This window comes from Ictidomys tridecemlineatus, chromosome 9 (genome assembly GCF_052094955.1).
Source record: "Ictidomys tridecemlineatus isolate mIctTri1 chromosome 9, mIctTri1.hap1, whole genome shotgun sequence".
In the NCBI taxonomy this organism is placed as follows: Eukaryota; Metazoa; Chordata; class Mammalia; order Rodentia; family Sciuridae; genus Ictidomys; species Ictidomys tridecemlineatus.
Genome location: NC_135485.1, coordinates 36,837,999 through 36,863,805, shown reverse-complemented (window position 1 = coordinate 36,863,805; position 25,807 = coordinate 36,837,999). Strand labels below are relative to the sequence as shown.

Genomic DNA, 25,807 nt, shown 5'->3' with positions numbered 1-25,807 from the left:
TTTCTTTTAACTGTGGAACCTTCTTTTAATTTCAAAACAAGGATATCTTTGCCATTACATATGCGTACCATCTATAAACTCTAAAAAGCATAATTAAACCACATTATTTTATTACAAATGAAAAATATACATAACCATTTAAAAGTTATAAACTTCCTAAAATAAACATTATTTATAAACATTTAAAAATATACCATTTCATGAACATAATTTATGTAAAATATAATGAGGACATTTCATATATATTCAAATAAATTATTTTTTCACAAAGCTTTGTTGGAAGGTAAAAATAGCATTTAGTTCTGTTTACTGGTGTTTATTAAGAAAAATTAAATGTTTTTGTTGGGTTAATTTTGTACTGGTATTGAGATAGTATAATGCTGGAATGTACTTTCGCTTGTACTTAAAGTGAGTTAATGTGACATATATTGAGAAAAGATAAGGGATTTACAACAACTGGCATTCAGTGTTCCTTACCTCTCTAATAACAAGACTGTGAGAATTAAAATTTTGATTCAAAGAGAACTGAATTTTCTCAAGTGCCTATTATATATTGGACATGATACAAGTGCTTTCCGTGTATTGGCTTAATAGTTTTAAAAATAGGTGTTAACTTGATTTCATGTTGCTAAATCGAAAGGGTTTTTATAAACATTCTGTAGTCTGAACTAAAAATAAAATCATTAACCATTGACATAAGAGTCAATTAGAAGTCAAAATAAAACCGTTAACTTCACAGAACTAGGAAAAGCTTTCAATTTGTCTTGTGCTCACCTAACTTTATAATCTTTAACAACACATGTACTAATATTCATATAATAAATCCTAAGATATCTATATGATGACAATTAAAACATATCTATTGAAATACATACATATATAAAACAACTATAGAAGAATAATATAGTATTAATATAGGAATCCAGCATTTTACTCTTCCATAGATAGTATCTTCTGATTTTGGGAAAGAAATCAATTTTTGTGTTAGATCTGCAGCAATATTTTAATGTTTTTTAGTGCATATGCCCACCATTGATTTTTATAAAGAGAGGTTTTCAAATAGTTCATTGTTTCTCCACATACTCAACACATGAAATTGTTCTCAGTCTTTCTCCTGGGCATTTATGTCGACACCAGTTCATTTTTCAATCCAGGTACACATGGATCCCTGTGTTACAGGGACTTTTGACCTTGGCACAATGTACCAAGGGCAGAATTGGCATTGAAGTGGTCAAGTAACAGGTGACATTTGGTAAATGTCTGAAACTTAAATTCATTAGAGTGGAGTAACACCACAGCCTCGGGTTAAATGTCAAGAAAAATGCTATTAATTTCCTCACCAAGAAGGTGTCCTGGAGAAACCAATAAAGTTTTCAATCTAAAAAGAAGAATGCTAAAATAATTTCTACAATTTTTTCACATATTACCTTGTTTGAAGACACTCTTCATACAAACTGTGTTCATAGTTTATATAGCTGATGTACAGGTAAAGCGAACCAGCAATGCACAGAGTAAACACATTTAGCCTGAAGTATCAACCCATGAATTTTCAAAAATTTAGAATGCCTGGAGTTGTGCTCAACACTAAACTACATTGAAAACTCTAAAGCACTCTAAGACTTTGCAGTCATCCCAGGTCATCACAGTAAATGTCAGTCACAGTTCAGCAGAACTGTGGAAATGCTGAAGTCAGTTTAATAGAATTCTGAAAAACACAGGTTACTATTATCACCCTGGGTATGCTTGAGCTGGCTCAAAAACGAAAAACAAAACTGATAATGTTTGATGTTAGGGAAGAAAAAAAAAATCCAGTCAACCTAAAATTTTCTTTTCAAATGCAACTTTTTGATCAAGATTTTTGTTCTGTTTTCAGAGAAATAAGTTTAGTCTAGAACTAAGATAGGGAATGTCTTTTCAATACAGCAAGAGTAAGGGGAAATCTGTCTATAAACACTAATGACATCCAAAAACTTATTTTTGCCTAGAATCTGGAATGAGATAGAAAAATTGTATGGAAGTTTTAATATGCAGAAGATATTCCCTGTAGTAGCTTTTGAGGTCTTCATAATTTTCAAGGAAGTTCACTCTCTCTCCTGCTCTCCCCAAATGCTTTTCTTTCTTTCTTTCTTTTTTTTTTTTACTGTTTCTTATTTATTTATTTATATATAAATAGTGGAATGCATTACAACTCTTTCTACATATATAGAGCTCAATTTTTCATGTCTCTGGCTGTATACATAGTATATTCACACAAGTTCATGTCCTCATACATGTACTTTGTAATGACCATCATATTCCACCATCATTAATTACCCCATGCCCCCTCCTTTCCCCTCCCACCCCTCTGCCCTATCTAGAGTTCATCTATTCCTCCCACGCTCCCTCTCCCTATCCCACTATGAATCAGCCTCCTTATATCAAAGAAAACATTCGGCATTTGGTTTTTGGGGATTGGCTAACTTCACTTAGCATTATCTTCTCTAACCCCATCAATAAGCTGCATGGAAAACATGGTCAGGATGAATTTAGCAGAAAAAGACAGTCTGGCACTTGTTGTGGTAGGATAGGTCTATTTTGAGAAGTTAGTAACTGATTACAATTTCCTTATTAAGGGTGAAAATAAAATTTCAAGAGAATCATTAGCATAATTTCTTCCAATTTTTCAAAAAGATTTTTCTAGTTGTTTTAAAACAGTCTATGGAAAACTTACCTTTTAGAGATAAAACGTTAGTAAAAAAAAAAAAAAAGGCACAGTATGATCCTAAAATAACATAGATTTTACCAAAAAAAAATCTCTTTGTCAATAAGAAATATAACCTTTGGAAAAATGATTAAAGAAAGAAATGAAATGAATATAAGTCACTCCAAGGCTGATTTACTTTTACTTCTACAGAAAGTCTATTTTGTCTTATGTCATCGGGGTCTCTGTTAAAAGAACCTATGGCAACAATCATTTCTGTGTTTTTATGAAAAAAGAATAAAACTTGTGTTTCCTTTTCCAAAGGTCAAGTATTCTATTCCTTCCTATAGTCTTCCCTCTGTAATTGGTAATGAAGTCATATGATATTTGGAAAAAAATTGTAATTCATAAACCCTTCATGGGAGTGAGGGTGTTTTGTACATTTTAGCTTAGGAAGGAATGGAGTCCAAAGCAGGCCTCTTTTTTTTCTTTAACCCTTTGCCCATTTGCTCTCTAGTTTTACAAGAAGGAAGTTGCAGAAGGGAGCTCAGAGCACCAGAGTTCTCTCTTCTCAGTTTTAGTAATTTGAGATTATGATTCATCAAAGCCTGGTGATTGGTACTCTGTTTATTAGAACATAGTTAACTTTATGAATTACTGTGAAGCTAAGAATAGTTACCAGAGAAGTGAAGATCCACCTGGCAGAGTCAAATCCATGGTGACCAGAAGAAAAAGATTATTATGAGACAAATATAACTCCTGGACTTCTTTTAGGCTTAAGGGATATTTCAAAGTTTTCAGCAGTGAAAACATGCAGAAATCCTTGGGAGGAATATCAGGTCTTGACTTTCAAATTTCATGGAAGTTGGACTTACATCTAAGGTACCAGAACTTTAGAAACACTAACTTTCCCTGAAGTCCTTTCGAGAGAATAAATCTTCTTTCTCCTCTTCGAGTATCTGATGTTGGTTACAATTTAGGTTTTATGGGGACTCTGATCTTCAGTCTTGCTAAATAAGGTGACATCATCATCATATCCTGGGGTCGAACTTTCTAAGTTCTCTAGTAAAACGTAACTGCTCTCGTTGCCATTTGGAGAAAGAATGTCTTTCTTAGCAGAGGATGTCAGTTCACTCCAGGTAATGTCAGTATTTTTGAAAGCATGTAGAAGGAAAATGCCATTGATAATGGTGAAGAACCCACTCAGGGTCCCGATGATATCTCCAGCATTCATGCCATACCACTCCTGGAATAAGATGGCGGAGCAAGTCACTACCATGGAGGTGAAGAAGACATAATAGATGGGGGTCACCAGAGACGTGTTAAAAGTATCCAGTGCTTTGTTGAGATAGTTAATCTGTGTAGTTACTGAAAGCACAAGTACAGCCAGCAAAACAAAGACCAGGGGATTCTTGTAAACTGGCTTCCATTCTAGTAGTTCTTTGATGGCAATTCCCAGGCCCTTGACAGAAGAAACTGAAAATGCTCCAATCAAAGAACAGACTGATATATAGACCAATATATTGGTCTGTCCTTTCCTGGGGGCCACAATCAAAATCAGCACCAAGGCGATCACAGTTATGATCACAGCAAAGGAAACAAATCCTGTCAGGAAGAGAACAGAATTAGACTTCAGAAAATTTAACAGAATCTATGGTCTTTCTTGTTAGTCCCGAATTTGAGAGCATAGATATTTTAGAAATAGAAGTGAGATTAAATTAAAAGTAGCATCTAATTGCATTGTTCACATTATTTTATAAAGGACTTTTATAAATATATCATTTGAATCTCACCGATAACACTGTGAGGTAGGGCAAGTATGGTCTCTTTGATTTTTATATGGGTAAGAAATGGCAAAACTTTGAGTTTAACGATAAATCTTTTGCCCCTACTCTTCCTCTCTCTCTTTTTCATTGTATAAAGGGGAAGAATGAATACAAAAATGAACTGTGTTCCTTTCAGAAGACTTGTAACAAGCAAAATTTTTTGTACTTCACAACCCACATGAAGACTTGTAGGAAGCCTATTATAATATTGTTACAAATATCATTTGATGAAGAAGGAAAAGGGAGCAGACTTTAAGTGTTTCTTTATGCTGAATCACAGACCTGGATCTCTCAATTTCATTTCCATTTCATGCAAAGAAGTGACTTCCTCTTCTTGTGGGGCATGGATAACCATCACAGTTGACCCCAATATACTTAATATGCAGCCAATTTTCCCATGAATGTTCAAATGCTCATTTAAAAAATAGGAAGACAAGATGGCACTGTTGGGAGAGAAAAAAGCAAAATCACTAGAGTTGAATTGCCTTTTGATTCTGTAGTAGCTCAGAATTCCAGTCAATACCTGCCACTCTGTATTCCAGTAAGTTGGCTTGAAACATACTAAATGACACTGAAAAATCTGGGTTAGTTTTAAACTCAGAAGTGACGGTCAATTAATTCTGCTTTGTTGCTTTTATATCTGAAGAGTTATCACAGACTTTTATATTCCTGTCAACATCCCTGACCTTCTAAGAGTTCCGATCAATTCATTTTCAATTGTAACATCTCCTGTAAAGCCAAGCAAAGCCAAAGGTCTTTTATGTCTTACTGGCACTATACAGATTGAATATCCCTATCTGAAATACTTAAGAATAGAAATGCTTCCAATTCTACTTATTTCCATATTTTGGAATCTTGCATATACGAAATGAGATCTCTTGGGGGAGGAGACCCAAATCTAAACATAAAATTCATTTGTGTTCCATATATATCTAGTATGCATAGGCTGGAGGGAATTTTATACAATATTCTGGGTGTGCCTACATTTTTACTGCAACCCATCTGATGAGGTCACATGTGGAATTTTCCACTTGTGGCATCATGTCCATGCTTGAAAAGTTTCAAATTCTGGAGCATTGTGGATTCTGGATTTTTTGGACTAAAGATGCTCAACCAGTACACTTAAATTATATGTGCCCATGAAAATTTCAAAGAAGGATATATATTAAGAAGAATTACTCTGCTTAGGGCTGATATGTAGCTAGTAAGCACTAGTACAACGTGGAGATTGTAAAAATATTGAAATACTTCCTTATTACCTGCTACTGCCTTAGCACTTTCACCCAGCCAATACTCTCAATGCTTTAATTGTTATTAGTGTCTTGACCTCAGGAAGCTTCAGATTGGCACTACTATGATGATATTAGAGTATGCCATCCTGTTGCTCCACTAGTAGGCCTAATGGGGGCTTCAGCATGTCAGTCTCCTTCCTCTGACGCTCCAGCACTTGCACAAATGAAATTAATGGTGCCCATCTTCTTTCTCCCAAGCCCATGGGCAAATACTAGGCTTGCCTAGAGTCTCCCTCATGTGGCCACTTGTGGGACTGCAACCCCAGTGAAAACATTAGACCAGTGTTTTAAGTGCTGTATGTGTATTAACTCTTAATTGTCGTACAACAATCCATTAAAGACGGTGAAGATAAATGTCGAGGCCAAATCATAAATTTTATAGTAAATGTTGATAATGAATGAAAATGAAATGATAGTTATGAAATAAAAGAGTGTATGGGCTCACTGGATCCATTCATTTGGGATCATAATACAGATCACCTTAGAAACATCAGATCCACATACTACAAAAGATAAAAATCATTCCTGTTTCCAGCACAAAAAGAATATACCAGGTCTACAAACAAAAGTATAAAGCAGACAACACAGCATTTTAGTGAGAATGCTATGCCTTTTAAAGTCTATGCTATGCCCAAATGCTATGCCTTTTAAAGTCCTCTATAGTCATTCACCACTATGACAACAGAAAGAATTAAAAGGACTCTGTAAATGTATTCAGGTCAGAGTTAAAAGAGTAGAAAAATACAAAACTCTGTTAGGCTTCACTGAATCATCACAAAGCAAGATTACTCTCTCATTGTTTTTTAAATAACAATATGATAATCTATTTCTTCCTATTTTTTGGAGTCTTCTCAATTTAATTTGTGATTGCTTTTTGTTTTGTTTTTTTTTTTTAGGCAAGAATGCTTTTCCCCTGGTGATGGGAATCAAATCCAAGGCCTTGCACAGTGTTCTACTTTCAACTACATCCACAGTCCAAGAAAAATCATTTATTTAATCCATATTTTACAAATGAGGAAACTAAGATTAAATGACTTGTTCAAAGCTTCTCTGGGGCCCCAGAAATTATTCTGAGTCTTTTATGCTTTCAGAGCCCAGGTTAGTCTAATCCCTTTTTTTTTTTTTTGAGGTATATTCAGCAATGTTTCTTATGGTTTGACTGTACCATGTTATTAAATACCTATAGAAGCCAAGCTCCTTATTGCTCACCTACCTTATAAGAACACTCAGAGCTCCCAGTGGGGTGACCAAGGTGGCAGGTGCAAATGCGTAAGCTGCAAAATTTGCAGCCTCTCCTGCTCCCACTAGAAAGCAAGTTGAAGTATTAATATATGAGATGAATTTATTTATCAGAAGAGAAAAACTAATGACTCTCACAAAACAGTGGACTTTCATCTCAAAGACACTCAAAGATCTAGCTAAAACGAATGATTTAATTTTTTTATGGACAGTGGGAAAAGATTAATATTAAGGGAGTCAGATAAACTCAATATACCTGGTGATATAAACTCTACTACTGGTGACAAATGAATACACATTCCAAATGATTTTAAGTAGAATTAATTTTAGTTATTTCAGTCCTGAAAACATATTTGGTCACTCTGATGAAATCTAATAGAGGTGGCTTTGGAATAATCTGAGAGTTATTCCATTTGCTCAAGAACATCTACTTGACATTCTTGAATATCTCTTTGTGGCAAATTAAGAACAACAATGACAACAACAATCTGTAAAATTAGAAGTCTTTGTGGAGAGCTAGTGTCAGCATAGGGGAAAGCTAAGGAATCCCTACTGCAGGCCTATGACATCAGGCCTCTTGAATTACAGATGATCTATAGCAAGTAACAGAAGCTCAGTAGCTCAGGAAGATCCAAGCAGCTGTTTTAAAGTCCTAAGGATGTGCTCCAGAATGTCATCTTTTCCTTATCTGAGGAACTCTAGACTTCCATGAGGCAGGGTGGTGGAAACAATTCCTGGAGTGAGGGAAATCCCTCCTAGAGCTGGGCTCTTGTCTTGGAGCCAAGTTATTCTCACAGATCATAACTGGACACTTGCCCAGAGAATGTAGTATTTCATGCTGGCAAACGACACCAAGCAAATGGTTATTGTGGAGAGATAAAATAACACTACTGCAGACTAGTGCGAGTGCCTACTTTTTCTTTTTCTCTTTCTTTGGCTGCTTTGCTAACCCTTTTCACTCCTTCCCGCAATCTAAAGGAGGATCCTGCATTAAGAAAGCACTATAAACAACTCTAAAATTACAGAGCGATTAGAAGACTATTCTAGCAAAAAAAAACCCAAAAAAACAAAAAACAAATTATGGCATTTTTCTCAGAACACTAAACTTTTTTGGAATACTTTAAATTGCTTATTTTCTCGTCTTTATGGACAGCATTCCAGGAAAACATTGACTCCATGATTAAAGTACCATGTTTGTCACTAGATGCAATCTCTAATGTATACTTTTCTCTCTTAATACCAGCATCAACGTTTTTACATTGTGAGAGTACAATAGTAAATGCAGCCATAAGATAGTCTCCTTCTATTCTCATTCTAAAGTGTGAGTACAGGCTGAGGAGATACAAGAAAGAAAAACAAGAGAATCGTTCACATATCTATCTAGAATCTTCTCAGTATAGTCCTTGTTAACTTTGATTCAACTAAAGTAGGGAAATGGATGTGCAAGAATCTTAAAAACCAAAAGGGTGGCATGCCTGTAATCCCAGTGGCTTGGGAAGATGAGGTAGGAGGATGGGGAGTTCAAAGCCAGCCTCAGCAAAAGCAAGGTGCTAAGCAACTCAGTGAGACCCTGTCTCTAAATAAAATACAAAATAGGGCTGGGGATGTGGCTTAGTGGCTGAGTGCCCCTTAGTTCAATCTCTAGTAACCGCCCCCCCAAAATACCAAAAGGGCTACACAAACTTAAATATGTTTTATTCATCATCCTTTTGGATTCCACGCCCCCACCCCTTTTTAAGGAAATGGACCCAAGTTCCTTCTTACAAGGATCTTGCAAATAATGAACTACTTGAAATATGTTACTTGGTTTGGGGAAATATAGGGAACCATGAAGACTTCTGACTGCAGAAGAAAGTGATTAGTGAGTGGTGTGAAGCTACCATTCATGGTGTCCTTTCTTTGGAGGTTTCAAGCTTGGGATTTAAGAAAGTTCAGAGAAGGCAAGAGCAAGGGTGAAACAGGGGAAGGAGAGGACATTACATTAGCATTTAGAAAGCGAGGACTTCACAACTGCCAAGTCTCCTTTGATCCTAAAAGCAAGTCTGGGAGAAGTTGTGCCAACCACTTTCATCTTCTCCCCCATTTTTTCCAGTGTCAACAGCCAAAGGATCCCTCAATTTATCCATGTTTGGTCCTTGCAAGGAAAATGTACCCATTCCTGAGAAATATGCAGCTAGGATAGTCATGGATTCACATAAGGAGCTGGGAAAATATGGATGGAAAGCACCTCTCTCACTTCGTAAGGAAAAAATAAATCAGAAATTTGTAAGCTTATATTAATATTTCAAATATCACCTTTCCCCTTTGTGTTCCAGGGCAGTATTGAGAGGAGGGGGTGGTGAGTAAAAAATAATCCATATATTACACACATGGATACCCACATCGTAACAGTAATGGTTGTTGTTATTACTATTCTATATAAGGCAATACATTATATCCACACATAACTTTTAGACTTAAATTCCATCCTTGCCAGGAAGAAAAATTAATTTTGAAAAAATTCCATGTAATGGATTTATCATTTTACAAGTAAACACAATTCTCTCCATTAAGAACTTACTTGATAGTAATCCTGCCCACCACACCCATTCCTTGAGGTAAGAATGTCCACCTTGTCCTGGGAAAAACACCAAAAATAAAAATCAGGTTCCAAATTAGAGAAAGAAGGGTAGAACAATTGACAATGGGTAAAGACACTCGATTACTGTTGGAAAAGTCAAAATCTAAAATCTTTGAGCTTACTAACTTGGTCATTTCTAAAGGTCTTTTGAAGCTTTCCATTATATCACTTCATTTTTTTATTTCTACAGAAAGCTTTTGTTTTTGTTTGTTTTGGTAGGAAATTTCAGTCACCAGGTCCATTGCATTTATCTCAGGCAGAGGTATGGACATTGGATGTGATATACTCTGAATATTTTGTTTTGGCCATGGTTTAAATTTAAAACCAAAACATCCTAAATTGTAAATGACGCTGGTTACCTTTTGCGGAAGAGGATGCTTGACATGAAAGCTTTGAAGTCTGGATCAGTCCATAAAAGGAAACAAGCATTAGGCAGATGGACTCCACTTATTCTTTACCTTAGCATAATGAAGCTGAGCTTCTGTCTAAAGCTATATATAAGGACAAAAAACTGTCCTCAAGAATTCAGTCACCTTCCTGCGACCTGAAGGCACTGTTGTATGTTTGCTATAGAAAATGGGATTTTTCTCAATTTTAATTTGCCTAACTCCCTGAATTGGACCTTGATGACTTTGTTATAATTAAACAATACGACATGTTTGCTATAAATTGCAAAGGCAGTTAACCATGGTTATTTAGAATTTTCTCCTTACAAATTTCGCAAATGAAAAAATTAGAATCATCTTACAATATTGAACCTTATTTGCATAGTTAGTGTCTTCTGGGTCCTAGTAAAATAATATTTACTTATGTATGTTTATTGACGATTCACACTTCTTCTGTTTTCTTTTCATTTGCATTTCTGATTTTGTTTCCTGTCTATGAACTTTGCCTATTTTCTGTTAGGGGACTAATTTTCTTGTTGACTGCAAGTCACTGTTTTTATATTATAGAACCTAACTACTTTTTGTCAATAATTTCATAATTCCCCCTTATTGATAAATCATTTGCTCTGGAGGTTCAGCTATGGTATTTTCACTGTGTGCACATGTACTTTTTTCTTTTTCTTTTTTGCCAAACCAGAAAATCTCTTCCTTTACGTAAAATAGGTTCTTTGTCATTTTTATGCTTACAAAAAGGACTTCTTTTAGGTTTTCAAAAAATTATTTTATTTTAAATTTAACCCTAAATGGTCTGGAATTTATTTTGCTGAATAGTATAAAGTAGACCTCTCACATTTTTCTCCTCTGCTTTTTTTCCCACTTGATGTGAATATTCTTAATTTAATAATTCATTTTGCTTACTTGCTGGGAATAATTCATTTTGCTTACTTACTTTTAAAAATCATATATTAGAATTTGATATGTAATTGAGTCCACCTGTAAATTTTCAATAATCTTTTATTACTGTATCTATTTTAATGCTAATACTAAATTGTTTTATATACTAATATAGTATGTTTTTGTTTTTTGAAGGTACAAATATCCTCTCAATAGTACTGTTTCAGAAACTTGTTTGCATAATTTGTACTAATTTATTTTTCCATTTGGACCTTAGAAAAATATTTAATTTAGGACTTACATTTGATGCAAAGGAATAGAAGATTCATGATTTAAAGGATAATCCAGTTGTGCTTATGTAGCATCTGAAATGTCAGTATAAATGGTGGACTAATTCTATTGCTATCCAGTCAGAGATGAAGAAATATTTATCAGGTATCAAATGTTGTGCAAAGGAAGGTTCCTCTCTTGTTCCTCTCTACCACCAATAAACAAGTAAACCTCTTAACAATAAGTAAATAACCAATACACACATAACTCCAAGAAAGGAAACTGTTATGCAAGGATGGAGAGCAGCAGGGGATGCAAGTGGGGAGACCGTCCCAGACAGGATGGTCCAGGATGGCCTTTCCTGGGTAGTGAAATTCAAGCCAAAGTCTGGAGGGTGAGTCAGCTCAGTGGGCAGGGTGCAGAGAGTTCCAGACCAATGAAAAAGACCTCAGGGTGGGAAAGAGGCTGGTCTATTCCACTCTGTGTAGGAGGTCAGAGACTGTCAGGGTGACAGCTGGCTCAATCAAGGACACACAGGCTTAGACAAATGGAGTCAATGATCATGACTATAGCATTGTGGTCCCATGATGGAATCATTTCTATACTTAGAAACTTGAATTCATTATTTGCATGGGTTCCTTACCTGCTCTAGTAACACCCTTATTGGCCAGTTGCAAGAGTCCCTTCTTTTTCAAAATGAAGCTAGAGCCAATAAAAATGCTAGAACATATGGCCAGTAGCAAGCCCACATAAAGATTGTATTTGTTTTCTACATTTGCTGAAATGCTCCAGTTGGTTGTGCTGGAATTCAGGTTTCCGTCAAGGATAGAAGAAGCTTGCAGCTGCGACACATTTGTGATCTCACACCAAGACTGGGAGGAGTTCTGACAGACCACAGATAGCACATAGCCTGGAAAAAGGAAAGAGAAATGTCAACAATAAAAGGGAAACATACTAGTGCTTTCTGCAAGAAACAGAGACTTGAGTGGACAGTATAAAAATACTTTTTTTCTTTCTTTTTTTTTTTTTTAACTGCAAGTAGGGCAGTACTCAACAGTACAGAACTATAGACATTGTTGATTTGGTTTGAACATGTTCTGAAAAATTATTTAAAATTGTTTAGTTGTCATCATTTAAAAATGAGAGATTTTATATGAAAGTTTGGAATCCTTGTAAGTTGGAAGATCTGGCAATACTTGGGTCTTTGCTCCACCAGATCACAACATGCTGGAGCTGTGAATGGTTGTGTAGAACCAACTTGGCCCCAACAACTCATCCCAGTCTCCCAAAGTCACTTCACTGCTTCACATAACCAGCCTCTCTCTCAGAAAGCAGGGGCTGTGACCCAGGAATATAGGAAAGGGCACAGCAATCTCACTGGTCTATAAATTACCCCATAACAGGATATTCAGTTAACTCATTTGGTGGAGTATGAATTGTGCATTTGAGAAAACATGTGTTAAGGTAGATTTAACTTTGCTTACAACTTTTCCTGAAAAAAAAAATGACTGCTTTTAGGTCTACTAATCCAGCTTCTCCAAAATAAAGCCGAATCTAATAGAAAAAATGAACTAAAAATGAATAGACTTTTTTAAGAATAAGAATCAAATAAACATGCAAAGCCAATGAACCAGACCTATTATTTTAAATGCCTTGAAAATTTGAAGCTAAACACTGAAATACAGCATGAAAAGATTTACTATATATGAGAAATTTTTATAATCTCTTTGCCACTTGAACAAATACTAACAAGGTGATGCTGTCACTAAATGTTCTGTTTTTCAGGTTTTTTTTTTTTCCTTTCAAAAAAAGGAAAATTCCCAGTTTGAGTTACTCTATACAAAAAAAGGGCAAAGGAAGATTATTAAGTATAGTTTTAGAATTGAATGAAGAACTCAGTTTTATGTCTCAAAAATCTGAAGAAGGCATATGAGCCAACAACAAAAGATAGACCAAATAATGTCTTAGCAATAAAACTTCCATAAGTGGATCTGGCATCTCTGGCAAAGTATCATGAAGGCATCTGAATATTACTATAAACAAAGTTAGTAAACAACTATCTGGAAAATGAAAAAATAAATAATTAAATTCAAGGGTTGGATTTTTTGTTTGTTTTGCTTTGTTTTTGCACCAGAGATTGAATCCAGGGGCGTTTAACCACTGAGCCTCATCCCCAACCCTTTTTATACTTTAGTTAGAGACCGGGTCTTGCTAAGTTCATTAAGGCCTTGCTAAATTGCTGAGGCTAGCTTTGAACATGCAGTCCTCCTCTGGGATTACAGGCATGTGCCACCACACTCAGCCTTTAATTTTCTTTTGTAACAGGGTTTCACTAAGTTGCTGAGGCTAGCCTTGAATTTGCAATCCTTATGCCTCAGCCTCCCCAGTAGCTGGGATTACAGGTGTATACCACAGTACCTGGCAAATTCAAGGTTTTCATGACTACTATTTCATAGTAATTTGGAAATTAACTCACTTTACTTAAGAGATACAGAATAAATTCTGAGTCAAAACTTCTAAATATTCATAGCAGCTCAATTCACAGTAGCTAAACTATGGAAGCAAATGTGGAAGATGCCCTTTAATAGATGAATAGATAAAGGAACTGTGGTATCTATACACAATGGAATGTTACTCAGCATTAAAAAAGAATAAAATTATAGCATTTGCAGGTAAATGGACAGAGTTGGAGAATATCATGCTAAGCAAAGTAATTAATATCTAATTAAAATAACGGGGAGGGGAGAGGCATGGGAAAAACGGAGGAACTTTGAGCAAAGGATAGGGTGGTTAGGAAGGGTATATGGGGGCAGCAAAGATGGTGGACTGAGATGGACATCATTACCCTAGGTACAGGTATGACTGCACATATGTTACACTATATCATGTACAACCATAGAAATGTAAAGTTGTGCAGGAATTGTGCACAATGAATCAAAATGCATTCTTCTGTCATGTGTACCTAATTAAAGTAAATTAATCAACTTAGAAAAACAAAAACTTCTAAATACTCAAAGGATAATTAATTATATTTTTTCAGGGATATTCTATAATACTAGAGAATACACATGTAGGTTATTTGTAGTCTTGTTCTGCCCACTGTTCATCTCATTTAAATCTCAGGAATGGAAATGTGTATATTTTTGTTAGTAAGAATTTTGATTACATTCATTCCTGAAAAAACATCTGAATTGGCTTTCCAGTGAATTCCACGGCTGTATTTGTGTCATTTACTACGTAGTTAACATAACCATTTCAAAACTTCCATCTCTGAAACCAGGGTGGGTGGATCTCATTCCAGGGAAACAATATTCCTTCTAAGTTGTTGACATAGCAAAATGTTTCTGACATTTTAGGGGGTGTGGGGGCAGAGGGTGATAAGGGAGAGCAAATCATCTTTGTTGCATTTTCCAAGTTCTCATTTTTAAGTGGCAGACATGAATGTTTTGAGTTTCATGACAGGACAAGTAAAATCTTGTCAGATTGCAGATCCTAATACTTGGATTGCTCCATATTTGGGGCATATGTCAGGCAGAGAGCCCAGAGCAGATGTGACTGAAGGAGGGACGGAGTGAATGGTGGATTGATGGGTGTGCAGTGGCACAGAAAAGAGATGGCAGAAGTAGGATGTGTGGGCAGAGAGTTCAGTGTTTTAGAGGAATCAAAGCTATCTCAAATCAAGGTTGGCTTCTGAAGATCTGAGCAAGCAAAGTCCTATTGCAGGGAGTTTAATCCAGACTTTATTTAGCATAGAAAGACAAAGTCTATTATATTAGTTGTTTATTTTAATAGACAGTTTCAATAGCCCTCTATAGTGACAGGAAATGTAGCTCAGTAGTAGAAAACTTTTTTTTTTTTTTCGTACCAGAGATTGAATCCAGGGGCATTTAACCACTGAGCCACATCCCTAGCCCTTTTTATGTTTCAGTTAGAGTCTTACTAAGTTCCTTAAGGCCTTGCTAAATTGCTGAGGCTGGCTTTAAGTATAATTTTGGAATTGAATTTATACTCCTTTCAGGAGAGAGCACATATAACTTCATTAATTTTATTATTTTTCTCAATATTGAGTAATGATTTGAATGAACAGAGGCCTAAAGGCTGGTACCACATGACTATGGCAAAACTGACATTATAATCTCTCTGATATTGACAAAGCTCTAGTTAAAACTATGGACTTAATCATGGATCTCAGAATGAAATCAGGAGTACTGAGCCAGGTGCTGGTAGAGTGCATATTGCCTGTGTCTTGAGAAAAGCAGAGCTTTGGCAGGACTCTTTCAGCCCCCTCCTGAAACACCACCCTCAAGAACCAGCTAACCCTAAGAGGCCTTTTGTTGTGACATCTGGAACAGGGTTACAAGCTCAGCCACAACCCACTGCAAATCAGGCCCTTGGAGCTGGGACACACTCCAGCCCTGCCCATGATGATGCTATGGTAGACTATTTCCTTCAGAAGTAGCATGAATTTCCCAGGCTGGCATTGAACCAGCAATCGTCCTACCTGATTCTTCTGAGTAGCTGAGATTACAGGTGTACATCTCCATGGATTAAGATTTGTTTTTAAAATATGCTTGGGACCAAATCCAGTGCTTTGCACATTCTAAGAAAGTGCTCTACTACTGAGCTACATCTCCTGTTAATTTCATTTCTTGTAAACAAGCCTGATACTTACATTTTAAATTGAATTTAAGAACTTTTTTGGATAAACTTAGATGATTATGTTTTGATTTTTCCTCTATCATCTCGAGATCGATATTTCGGAATGAAACTTTTTACGCTAATGAAGACTCTTTGATGTGTTTGTAAATAACCATTTTTAAAGAAAATATAGTCTTCTATATAGTTGTATGGGAGTCTGTTTTTTTCAATCTGTTCTTTTGAAAGTTGGGAGTGAATCATTCAAATAAATGGCTATCGGTGTACTTTTCAGACTAACAAATATAAGATTTATCACTACCTTAATTTTTATACTTATTGGATTATTCAATGTCAGTGAATAATCTCTCTCCATTTGAAACTACTGGGTAATAAATAGTAAGGAAATACGTGTCAGTTATAAATAAAAACAATTCAATATACACCAAGTACATCAACTACACAATTTAAGAATTAAAACATTACCCCTCAGAGGTAACAACTATGCTGATTTTCTCTTAAACATTCCTTTGCTTTTAAAATGATTTTTTCTATTTAATACATCAAAACAGTTTAGTTTTACCTCTTTTGTACCTCATAAAAATGAAATTGTGTAGAATGTGACTTCTGGTGACTTGCTTCTTTGAGGGTTCATCATTTTTGATACTTGTGGCTGCAAAGTTTGTTTTTTCTCCCACTATTTTATAGACTTCTACAGTATGATTAACCACAAGTAATTTTTCTATTTTATAACTGGTAGACATTTAGGTAATTTATGATGTTCTGCTTTTACAAAGAGTCTTGCTAACATTCTCGTGTGATGTTGAATCAAAAAATTGATGTTTTTGATCCTACAAAATAGCATTTCATATGGCACAAATTAATATGTGCCTTCTATGAACAGGTGTAATAGTTTATACACATGACTTTAAAATTTGAAAATAAAGAATTTAGATATTCTATAGGACTATATCTTTCCCCACCTTAAGAGCTCTTAAGCAGTTTGACACAATATTTCTACAGACATCTTCATAATTTTGTAGTTTGAACATAATCTATCTTTGCTCCCAGAGTTGTTTACAATCTCATTGACTCAAACAAGTTGCTGTTGGACCAATTCTCAACTTATAGGCACTGATAGCTAGAAGATATTTTAAAGAAACCGAAATTTGGTTTCTAGGATGTCTATGATTGCATCAAACTACATTTAATTTTTTTTGTATTTGTAGATGGATAACATACCTTTATTTTGTTTATTTTTATGCCATGATAAGGATTGAGCCCAGTGTCTCACACAAGCTAGACAAGTACTCTGCCACTAAGCCACAAGCCCCTAAAACTACATTTTTAATTACTGCAAGATATGTAGAGTTTGAGGAAATCATCATATCATCCTCTATTCGTCTGTGATAGTTTGATTATTCAGCTGGCATTCACTCCCTTATCCTGTCCCTTGTGGGTAGACTCTTCTTCCTTTGGTATAGTTGGGATGTCAAGTGTCCCGCACAGGCCCATTGTTAAAAGATTTGGTCTCAAAAGTGAAGGTATTGGGAGGTGGTGGAACCTTAAGAAGTGGGACCTAAATTATCAAGAATACAAATAATAATAAATGCTGGTGAGGGTGTGGAGAAAAAGGGACACTCTGTTGGTGGGACAACACCAATTAGCACAACCATTCTGGAAAGTTGTATGGAGATTCCTGAAAATCTAGAAAGGAAATCACCTTATGAAACATTTATTCCACTCCTCAATATTTATCCAAAAGAACTTACGTCAGCATACTGTAGTGATATAGCCACATCAGTGTTTATAGCAGCACAATTCATAATGGCTAAGCTATGGAACCAGCCTAAGTGGTACTATCATATTGATGAATGGGTTAGAAAAATGTATTCACACACAATGGAGGTTTACTCAGTTATCAAGAATAAAATCATAGCATTCTCTGGTAAATAGATAGAATTGGAGAGCATCATACCAAGTGAAATAAGCCAGACTCAGGAAGTCAAGGGTTGAATGTTTTCATATGTGGAAGCTGGGACAAAGTAAGGGGGAAAGAAAACATAGGGGGTCAGACAACACAAAGATACAGGGAAGGTCAGTGGAGAAGAAAAAGGAGATTGAGAGGGCAGAAGGGAAAGGGGAGGAAATGCTGAATGATTTAACAAAGTTATGCTATGTGCACACATAAATATACTACAGCAAATTCCACCTTTATCTATAAAACACCAATTAAAATGAATAAATAAATGAGTAAAAGGAAGACAGAGTAAAGAAAGCAGGTGGGCGGAGGGGAGGAAAAAGGGGTCACCAGGGACTACAGTGGAGAAAATTAAATTCCATGCATGTATGATTTTGTCAAAATGAACCCAACTATTATGTATAATTGTAATGCACTAATAAAAGAACACACACACACACACACACCCCAAAAAAGAAAAAAAAACTGGGTGAGAGAGAGAGAAAAGTAAGGCTTAGTGGAAGTTGTTTGGGTAAGTGAAGGCATGCCCGTATAAAAATGATTGTGATCCTCAGACTACTTCTCCTTATTACCCTCCTCCACCCCCCTTCCCTTTCTTATGATTAGGTGAGCAGTTCTGCTCCACCCCATGCTCCTGCTATGATATGCTGCTTCACCACAGGCCCAAAGCAATGTGATCCATTGATCATAGACTGTAACCTCCAAAACTGCAAGATGAAATAAGCCATAAAAGGAAGTCCATAATCTCGGGTGATTGTTTGCATCTCTTGACATCAAGTTGGAAGTGACTTTGTGGCCACTAAGAAGACAGCAGAGGTGATGTTTGGTTAGATTTACTCTCTTGTAACTCTGTAATTCCCTGAGCACCTGCTGTTCCTTCAGCCTGAATCCCACCCAGAAAAAAACAGACAAAAAAAAAAAAGATGTGGAGAAGACCTGCTCATCCCACAGGAAAAATCCAACCCCAGCTGGTTACAGCGTGAATCAAAAACACCCAAGTGAACCAAGTCTAGACCAGTCACCCTCAGCTGTCCTGCAGATACAAAAGCAAGAATATGGTAAACCTGCCTATTCCAAGTGGCATAGAAAAATAGAATTAAATCTTATATCTTCACTACAATTTATCCCCAAATACTGACCAATGTGAATCAGATTATGTCCTTCCCTGTTTAATCCTTCCCATCCCCTCCATGGGTTTTCATCCCAATTTTAACAAAACCTCAGTTCCTAGATAACCCCACTGTAAAGCCTTGTATGCTCTGAAACATGCCCACCTCTGACATTCTATTGCCTTGTTTCCTCTCTCACCCAGCCCTGAAACAGCATTAGTCAACTTTTTACTTATTTAACTATTTATTGAGTGTCTACTATCTGTCAGGCAGTTTGGGGAAGCTGAGGATACAACATGAAATTCAACAAAAACCTTGGTCTTGTATATTCTGGTGGGGCAAACAGATAACTGTATGATATGGTAAGATCAGTATGGGAAGTAGTAAAAGCAGCATCAATGAATGAATAGATTTTTAAAAACAGGATTAGATGAAAAATCAAAAACCCTGAGGAAAGAATGTGTTTGAGAAGTGAAAGGAACTGCACTCAGCCAGGCTGGCTGGAGTGACAGAAGGGAGATGGTGTGACATGCAGTCAAAGTAGAAAGGGCAAGTTCAGGTGTAGTAGCCTACAGAAAAGTAAGTCGAATCTTGTTTCTCTCCCCAAATCCCCCACCATAGTCTACAAGGCCCTGCAGTATCCTACCTTCATCTCTGTAACCTCATTCCCTACTGATTAAAACAAGAAATATTTTTTTCCCTGTTCCTCTACCTTAAAGCTCTTTGAGTAGTAATTACCTAGTACGTTACAGGGTGTTGGCTAGCATAGCTAGCTCCTTCTTAGCACTGAAACGTCATCTCCTGGGGATGGGAGTGTAGATCAGTGGTAGAGGGCTTGCCTAACAGGTATGTGTGTATGTGTGTGTCTATGCATGGGGGCATGCGTACACACACACACACACACCACACACACACACACACACAAAGTCACCTCCTTAGAGAGTCTTCTCTACATTCTCAATCTAAAGGATCCTCTCAATTACTTTCCATCACATCAATATATAAGACTCCCACACTTTTTACAGTTTAATGGTGTTTGTAACAACACTGTATATCCATATATTTATTTTATTGATTTGCTCAACAAAATAGCTGTTGGATACTTAACTTGCAAGGCACTATGCTAGCTAACATCTGTGCAGCATGTAGCTGATTCTTATTGAGTACTTTCTCTGTATCAGTCCTGTCCCAAGAACTGATGAGATAATGGTCAACAAGACAGGTGAACAGGTCTCTGTTCTGGCAAAACTGACCATGTTAGTGAGAGAAAATGCAAACAATAATAAGGGAGCAAAATAGTTAGGAGAGATCATTCAGAACAAAATCAGAGCAGAGTTAGGGTGAAAACAATTTACAGCAACTTTGGAAGAGAATGAGAACTTAGAACAAATTGGGATATCATGTCCTATTAGACAAATCTATACATAAACTGATAACTGGTAAGATGCCCATTATTCCATTTAATCAAAATAAAATTGAGTCCAGGGGTGGCTTGGGAGGCTGAAGCAGGAGGATAATGAGTTAAAAGCCAGCCTCAGCAATGAGAAGGTACTAAGCAAATCAGTGAGACTTTGTCTCTAAATACAAAATAGGGCTGGGGATGTGACTCAGTGGCTGAGTGCTCCTGAGTTCAATCCCCAGAACAGAAAATCAATCAATCAATCAACCAATAAAATTGAGAAGGTACTATTGATTCTTTAAAAAATTAAAACTTGTATTTCTAAACACAGTGGGGAGCTTATGGGCTGCTGCTGTTTTCACTTTATCAACTGTTCATTAATAAAGTTACTATATTGTTAAAGATTAAAAATCCCCCTGAAATTAAAAAAAGTTTTATAAACTGAAGATGCAGGAAAATAATTAAGGAACAATATTGCAACAAGTTGGCATTTATATCAATAAACTGCAAACACCATTCAGTCCATTGCAGGCAACACAGGAGAAATAAAGGTCCAAACAATTTTGAACTTGGTTTGATCTGTAATTATGAAATCCTATACACTTCTTTGGGCCTTGGTTTCTATATCTTTAAAATGGACATACTTGTCTAATAAAGTTCATGGAATTTAATTATGTGTAAGGACAAACAGATACATTTGAATTTTTAAGCTGGGGATGCGGCTCAAGCGGTAGTGCGCTCGCCTGGCATGCGTGCGGCCCAGGTTCGATCCTCAGCACCACATACAAACAAAGATGTTGTGTCCACCGAAAACTAAAAAATAAATATTAAAAATTCTCTCAAAAAAAGATTATATATATAAATATGGGAAATGTCCTAATCATTACAAAAGAGAGATTCAGCCAGTTCTCAAGGAGTTGTGCAGTTCCTTGATTTCTTAGATATTATGATCGACTCCTTGTCATTTTGGACTCAGCTAGAAAATCAAGCAAGCACTGCAAGGCTTTACAGTGGGGTTATCTAGGAACTGAGGTTTTGTTAAAATTGGGATGAAAACCCATGGAGGGGATGGGAAGGATTAAACAGGGAAGGACATAATCTGATTCACATTGGTCAGAAGACACTATTGATTCTTTAAAGTTCTTTAAGGGGCTTTGAGTAACCCAATCTAAATATCCCCAACATCCTCAATACACTATTCATGAGACCACTATTGTAATCTACTTTTTTTAGTTAATTCGCTTCTTGTATATTATTTGCCAGTTGGAAAGTAAGCTGTGCAAAAGCAGGACCTACTCCTAGAGTCTAGGATTAGACTATATTGCAAATGCCTTTCCTAGTGCTTAGGCTAGTTCTTGGCACATGAGACTCATCTGTTATTTGAACAAATGAAAAACTGAGTCCATGTTGACCCCATGTCAGGTTCAGTATTGCTTGCTTCATATATAATCCCACCTGTATCTACCCCACAGCTGTAAGCTGTAGGAATTCTTCCCATTTTACAGATGAGGAAAGGCTGAAGCTGGGAAGACTGTCTGATGCCAAAGCCTAATCTCTTCTCACTACTGAAAATATGGATTCTAATTTCTCTCTTCTTTCCCACCATCTTTTTACATAATTAATTACCACAATTAATCACAGGTATTAAGCACTGAGCTTGAATATTTCTTGTTGGAACTAAGTGTATGAGCAAAGCAGGAAAAACATCCGGATGCTCAAACAAGTGGGTGTAATTCCACACCCTCCTTACTTACAGAGCCTTGAGTAAACAAGGGTGGGTATATTAGTAACAGTATGACTTACTGGTTTGGGAATTATTTAGGAAAAAGGGCAACTACCTGACTATCTAGGAAATAATTCTGGATACAGCCCGCCTGAGTAACCACCAATCTAAATTTTTGAATAGTTTGAAAATTGTTCAGGCATTTTTCCTTTTTAGGAGTGTTCTATTTCTTTCTTGCTTGTACAGTTTTAACGAGTTCACTGCAGTCCCCCACCCCCGACTTTTTTCATCAAGGAATAAGCTGGAAGAGGGCAAGGAGAGGAAACCAAGGAAGTTACCAGCAACTTTGCAAAAGTCTAGTTCTCACCTTGCCGCTTACTACCCCCTCCACCTTCGTCTTTACATCATCGCCAGGTAAATTATAAATAGGCTTTCCTCGTGACGCCGTGAAAAACATTATTTCAGTTGGTGGACACCCCACCCATCCCCACTAACCATCACCCGCAAGCTTCCTCCCTTTTCTCCAGGCTTACACGCACCTTCTGTGTCGAAAGTGTAGAAAGCTCGTCAGTGTTGTGAACACCTGGTGAAGTGCATGGGGCCGCGCCCAGTGACTTCCCAGGGCTCAGATAGGGGCTGTAAACCCAGAGCAGCAAGCAGCGAGAACAACTTGAGTGCCCCGGGTTCCCGGGTTTCTCTCCCATCCTGCTCTCTCTTTAAGCTGCGGAGAAACAACTGCACCGCGAGTCAGAAGCCAGGGTAGCGGGTTAGAGACGTTTTCATGTCCAGGGGACCCAGACTTGGCCATCGCCGTTCCCGGAGGTGTAGGGCGCATGGCCCCTCGGGGTGTTGGACCCTCGCAGAGCCAGCGCAGGGCTCGGCAGCCGACTCCAGCGGGGTTCCTGGGCACGCCCTCTGCGCACTGGGTGACGACTACCTTGCCCTCTGGAAGCGAGTCTGAATCAGAGGAAACCTCCTTCTGCGACGGGATCTGGGAGTCTTTCCATAGTCCTGACTTGCTCCGTCACATACTTGAGCACGCTGCAGTTCACAGTGGTCAGCCCCCAGGACCGAGTGGGAGTCGCCACTGTCTTGATTCCCTCCAGGCTTTCCCCACACAAACCCGAATATCGTAAGCACCGATAAACATTGGTTGGCCGGCACAGCGCAATGACTGAACAATTAAGTGAATATTTACACTGACGACTGCGTGGAGTCGGTGCATCTTTCGCGTCTGCACGGGTACCCCGGGACCGCCCACCTGGTCTCTTGGCCACACAGATGCCGGATCTCTCCCGCCTCGGGGTACAAACTCACCTTCTTGGCAGGGCTCTCCGGAAGGCAGCCTCACCTGTGCCCCCATGGCCCGGGGACCGGGCTTCCTGGGCACAGGAGCTTGCTTCTCACCCACCTGGGCCTCTTGTCCCCATGGACCCACGTTCGGGCGGAGCTGCGGGCCCGGGACTGGTGACCGCGGATCCCAACCACGCGGCAGCGTTAACCAATGGGGTGACCGGGTGGGGCCTCTTCGCGAGCCACGCCCCTGAGGTCCAGGGGTTTGGTGCTAATTCTCACTGTGCTGGTGGCTTTGGTGGCAGTCTTTGGTCACTTGTATGGCTGAAGGGAGGACCAGACGCCTCTCAGGGAGGTTGCTAGAGCCGCGCAGACACAGACGCACTTGGCGGGGCAACGGCGTGTCTGGGAGCGGGAGGGCCACCGAGGCGACTCTGGGAAACTTTAGTGGAGTAGAGGCTGTTCTGAGGCCCATTGTGGCTACTCCCGGGGTCAAAAGATCTCCGGCGCTGGACTTTGAAAACCCTGCTGGTTTTGGAAGCCTTCCCTTTTTGGCCGCTTTGTGCAGAAGCTGCTGACCCCTGGGGTTCTGCGCGGATTCTCATGCTAAAGTTTGTTCTGGAAGCTCCAGAACAGACTTTGCCCTTCTGGGCTATTATAAGCGTCTCCCGCTGTCCCTCCCCTCTCCCAACTACCCCCACTCGGTTTCCAACCAGCAGGCCACTTCCCCATCTACCCCTCTTCTCCATTTTCTGAGCAGTACAGTTATTTGAAACAAGTTCTTAAGGGAAGAGCAGTCACGGAACTTAAAACATCTCGTCCCACAAAATAATAACACCAAAATTTATGGCATCCCTTTTATACACATATGCATTATGCAGGCACTTGGTAGGTATTAACTCGTTAATCTCATAGCATAATTAAACCCTAGTTTGCAGGTGAGACTTGTTTTCTTCAGAGAGATCTGAGGCAAAGAGTAAGTTAAGTAATTTAACTTAGGTTGGAAGGCTTGGTAGCCTGTGTTTACGCATGGAGAAAAGGCAGAAATCCTGCTGAAACCAGGAAGAAATGGGTGGGGTGGGGGGGTTCTGGGGGGGCTCCACCCCCTTGGCTGGCACCTCAGCACTGAGGAAAAGACTCTTATCTGCTTACCTTGCCTTTGCTGTAGGTAGTCATGAACAGCTATTAACTTTATTGCCTGAGTTTCATTGCAGAGGCCTCAATCTTGCTTTTCTTGTTCTCAGGCTGATGAGAGAAGAGTTAAGGACAAATGATTAGTCAACATAACAATCCAAGGCACACTTTAATATGCAGTGACCTTGTGAAAAAGGAATGACCTGGGAATGGGAATATGTGAAAATGGAAGGGGGGGGGGAGTTTATACCAATTTTGGCTAACAAGACTCAAATCTTAGAGTCTTAAATCTTTTGTTTAAATGTTCGTACATCAGACATGAACATTTCCCTTTATCAAAGATCGATCATGATAATAAGTGTGATCTAAGGTATTTATTACTCACTTAACAAACACGTAGCATTTACATGGCAAGCACTGTTTTAAACACTTTTAAAATTTTAATTTGCTTTTTAAATGCTATTAAAATCCATCCAGGTAGACACTGTTTTTATTCCCTCTTAAAGCACAAGAGAACAGGAACAGAGAGTAAGCTAACTTGCCTATCAACATTATAGCTGTGTGGAACTGAGATGCTAATCAAGGAAGTCTGGCTAAGTCTGTGCTCTTACTCTATTTGGTAATAGGGCTTTACAAAAAAAAAAACTTTAAAAATGTACCTTTATTTGAAGTAGGATGCACATTGTTATTATTCTTGTTTTCTTCAGTCCTAAAAATATAAAGAAAACACTCAAAAAATACTTAAACTTGTTTCAGATCAACTATTTTCCCAGTTTAAATGTTGTCTACAGAAGTTGATTATGGATTTTTCTTCCTTGCCTATTTCTAGGTGACTTTGGATATTATGCAGTTATTGCACTACAGAGGTTGTCATGAGCAACATTAATTTAAAGGATTTTTATTCCTATCAAAAATCATGTTGTTAAATTAACTCAAAAAAAAAAGGGGGGCATTTTAAAAAGGGCTGGGGATGTGGCTCAGAGGTAGAGCACTTGCCTAGCATGCACAAGGCACTGGGTTCAATCCTCAGCACCACATAAAATCAAAGATATTGTGTACACCTACAACTAAAGAATAAATGTAAAAAAGCGGGGTTGGTCATTTAAAAAATCTTCTGTGAGTCAACACTACAACTCAGTAAATTTCTTTACTGAATTAAAACTTAGGCTATGACAATAAAGAGACCCTCTAAAATATCAACTTCTAACTAATTGTACCTGGACCCAGTGGAAATGGCGAAAATAATAAGGATCTGTGAAGCCTCAGTGTTTGGTCCAATAAATTTTCAGTAATGCAATTAGCTCTCAATATCAGGTAATAATAAAA

General features: G+C 37.7%; 2 protein-coding genes across 2 annotated transcripts in view; one reads left to right on the top strand and one right to left on the bottom strand.

The window, feature by feature from the left end:
- Nipal1 (NIPA like domain containing 1) lies at positions 1-23,821 on the bottom strand. The gene is made up of 6 exons (XM_021722711.3): positions 23,372-23,821; positions 11,851-12,117; positions 9,598-9,654; positions 7,012-7,102; positions 4,789-4,949; positions 1-4,285 (listed from the first exon to the last, which is right to left on the bottom strand). Exons 1-6 carry the CDS (start codon positions 23,415-23,417, stop codon positions 3,657-3,659), a joined length of 1,251 nt encoding a protein of 416 aa, XP_021578386.1. The 5' UTR covers positions 23,418-23,821; the 3' UTR covers positions 1-3,656.
- Cnga1 (cyclic nucleotide gated channel subunit alpha 1) overlaps positions 1-25,807 on the top strand; it is a 74,117-nt gene that overhangs the window by 2,042 nt on the left and 46,268 nt on the right. The gene's annotated exons all lie outside the window — the stretch shown is intronic.